Raw genomic sequence first — 2,522 nt, 5'->3', positions numbered from 1 at the left:
CCTTGAGTTATAAAAAGATGAACTCTTCACTCTAGTGAGGATGCCTCACTATTTTTGAAACTAGTTTATAAGTTGTACGGTAACGAAATTAGTATCTTCATATTTAAACTTTTGTTCGTTGAACTCTCCACCGCCTCTTATTATAATTTTGGAGAGTATTTGTCTCACACATTGAGGTCCGATTTTGATATCAATGAGGACTGAAAACAGAAGGGGCACGCCGTCAATATGTATATATCAAAATACATATGGAGCTATTTAGGTCGTTATTGTCATTCGAAAAAAAAATTTAAATTTTTATTTGATTTATTAAATTATCTGTTTCGTTTATAAACAATCCATATATAGTCGACTAATATTTAACTAATACCATCAGTTGCTAGCAATTTTAACGTATTTATTTAAACTTTATGTTTGTGTAAATCCTAAATTTTATTATTGTATTTTGTACATGCAGGATTGTTATCATTTGTGGAATTGGTTAATGAAATCAATTTTTATATATAGTAATTTATTCTACACTAAATAAGGCACACTTCAAGGGGCCCCCTTTGCTCCAAAGTAATATATTAGTTACATCTAATAAAGTTGTATTGTAGACATTTCTTTCTTATATTTTGGTGGGAGACAAGAATCACTTGGAGTTTAGTATTGTTTTCAGAACTCAGTATATGTTAAATTAGTTTGGTTGTGTACATAATGAGTTTACATAATGGTTTACGTAAACATGATATGATGAGTTATGATTAGGTCAGAATTTTATCAACCTAAAAAATAATAATAATAATAATAATAATAATAATAATAAAATAAAAATAACTTGCCCACTCTCTTTTTAACACATCATCTATATGTAAATTATTATATAACTGTTTATGTATAAGTAACATTATTAAAAATAGTTTGGGGTTCAAGATAAAAGTATGATTTTTTGGGATATATGGCCACTGTTCTTTCATCTATCACTTAGGATTCGTGTTTTCGAAATAGATGAAAGCCTGATGGAGCAATTCTATGCGTCTGTGTATATATAGAGAGAGAGTTGTAAGATTCCTAGTTGGAAAAATATCTAAACAGATAATGAAGTCCATCCAATTATCTCATAGTGTGAAAGCATTTTCATAAACCCCACCAACTCTACATATCACATATATAACAATCATATTAACTAATCTCTCTCTCTCTCTCTCACAGAGAAAGGTGCAGTGTAGATTGAGCTTTTTTCTGGTGAAAATGGGCAGAAAGTGCTCAATTTGTGGACACATAGGTCACAATTCAAGGACTTGTATCATTTCTAGAGGGTCTGTTAATGTTAGGCTGTTTGGAGTACAACTTGAAGTATCTTCTCCTTCCGTTCCCATCAAGAAATGCTTCAGCTTGGATTGCTTACCATCCTCCTCGTTGCCTGCAGCAGCGTCGTCTTCCTCCCTATCTTGTTCGCTATCTTCCCAAGTTTCAATCAACGAAAATTCCGATAAGACATTAATTGGTTATCTCTCTGATGGTCATTTACCCCAAGTTCAGGAAAGAAAGAAAGGTATGTATGGTATATATGTGGAACTGTTATCCTTCTTAACCCTTCCAGCTTTCTGGGATGTTAACAATGTAGACAATATTAAGAGAGACAAATAAATCAAATTCTCGTTCATTGTACTATCCAGTATTTCTGTTTAACGCTGCACACAGAACATGCCTGGGATGGCTTTAATTTTGAAGATAGTTATTTTCCATAGTTTCTAATCTATTACCCTTCTATGAAATAATCGTCTCTTCTTTATTCTCTCTTCCTCATGCAAATTCAATGGCTTTGATGATATTGTTAACTGGATTAATGCTAGGAATTCCATGGACCGAAGAAGAACACAGGGCTTTCCTAATTGGGCTTGAGAAGCAAGGAAAAGGAGATTGGAGGGGAATTTCAAGAAACTTCGTAACTACAAGAACTCCAACACAAGTTGCAAGTCATGCTCAAAAGTACTTTCTCCGGCAAGCCAGTTTGTACAAGAAGAAGAGACGGTCGAGCCTCTTTGACATGGTATATATCCATTTTTTTAACTTCACCTGTGCAACACAGACTTGTCTGATGCACGTATGGTACTCATTATCTTGTCAAAAAAGCCGAGTATATTTAGCCTATGTTTGGCCTCCATTTTGCAAAAACGCATTTTTTTCAAAGCCCATTTTAAACCACACTTTCTCCTGTTGAATAATTTTGTATACAAATCTAAAACTTTTTCTTATTTTTTAATTGCATGTTCTCCAATAAAATACTATTCCGAAATGTATTTTGGCTCAAACAGGCACAGAACATACATAGATGTTGATTTCATGGTTTTGTTGACACGAACAGGTTAGTAATGCTGCTTCAAAGACAGATTCGAATCAAGAAATAGGACAAGATGATGCTATTCTGCCCCCGATAGACCTGAATTCATCTGGACAAGACAACGAGTGGAATGATCAAGAATGTGAAAATTCTCTAATAGTTCCGGAACTGAATTCGAGCAGCTCTCTTTGTGCAT

At 33.7% G+C, this 2,522-nt stretch overlaps 1 protein-coding gene across 1 annotated transcript in view; it reads left to right on the top strand.

The window, feature by feature from the left end:
- The first annotated feature begins 1,044 nt into the window (after positions 1 to 1,044).
- Positions 1,045 to 2,522, top strand: part of LOC111399867 (transcription factor MYBS3-like) — a 2,677-nt gene continuing 1,199 nt past the window's right edge. The window contains exons 1-3 of the mRNA XM_023027356.1: positions 1,045 to 1,537; positions 1,839 to 2,035; positions 2,351 to 2,516. Of these exons, the coding sequence (XP_022883124.1) occupies positions 1,234 to 1,537; positions 1,839 to 2,035; positions 2,351 to 2,516 (667 nt within the window). The 5' untranslated portion in view covers positions 1,045 to 1,233. The remainder of the gene's footprint in view (positions 1,538 to 1,838; positions 2,036 to 2,350; positions 2,517 to 2,522) is intronic.

Source organism: Olea europaea, chromosome 9 (assembly GCF_002742605.1).
Source record: "Olea europaea var. sylvestris chromosome 9, O_europaea_v1, whole genome shotgun sequence".
In the NCBI taxonomy this organism is placed as follows: domain Eukaryota; kingdom Viridiplantae; phylum Streptophyta; class Magnoliopsida; order Lamiales; family Oleaceae; genus Olea; species Olea europaea.
Note: the sequence above shows the minus strand (reverse complement) of the source record. Positions and strands in the feature narration are given on the sequence as shown.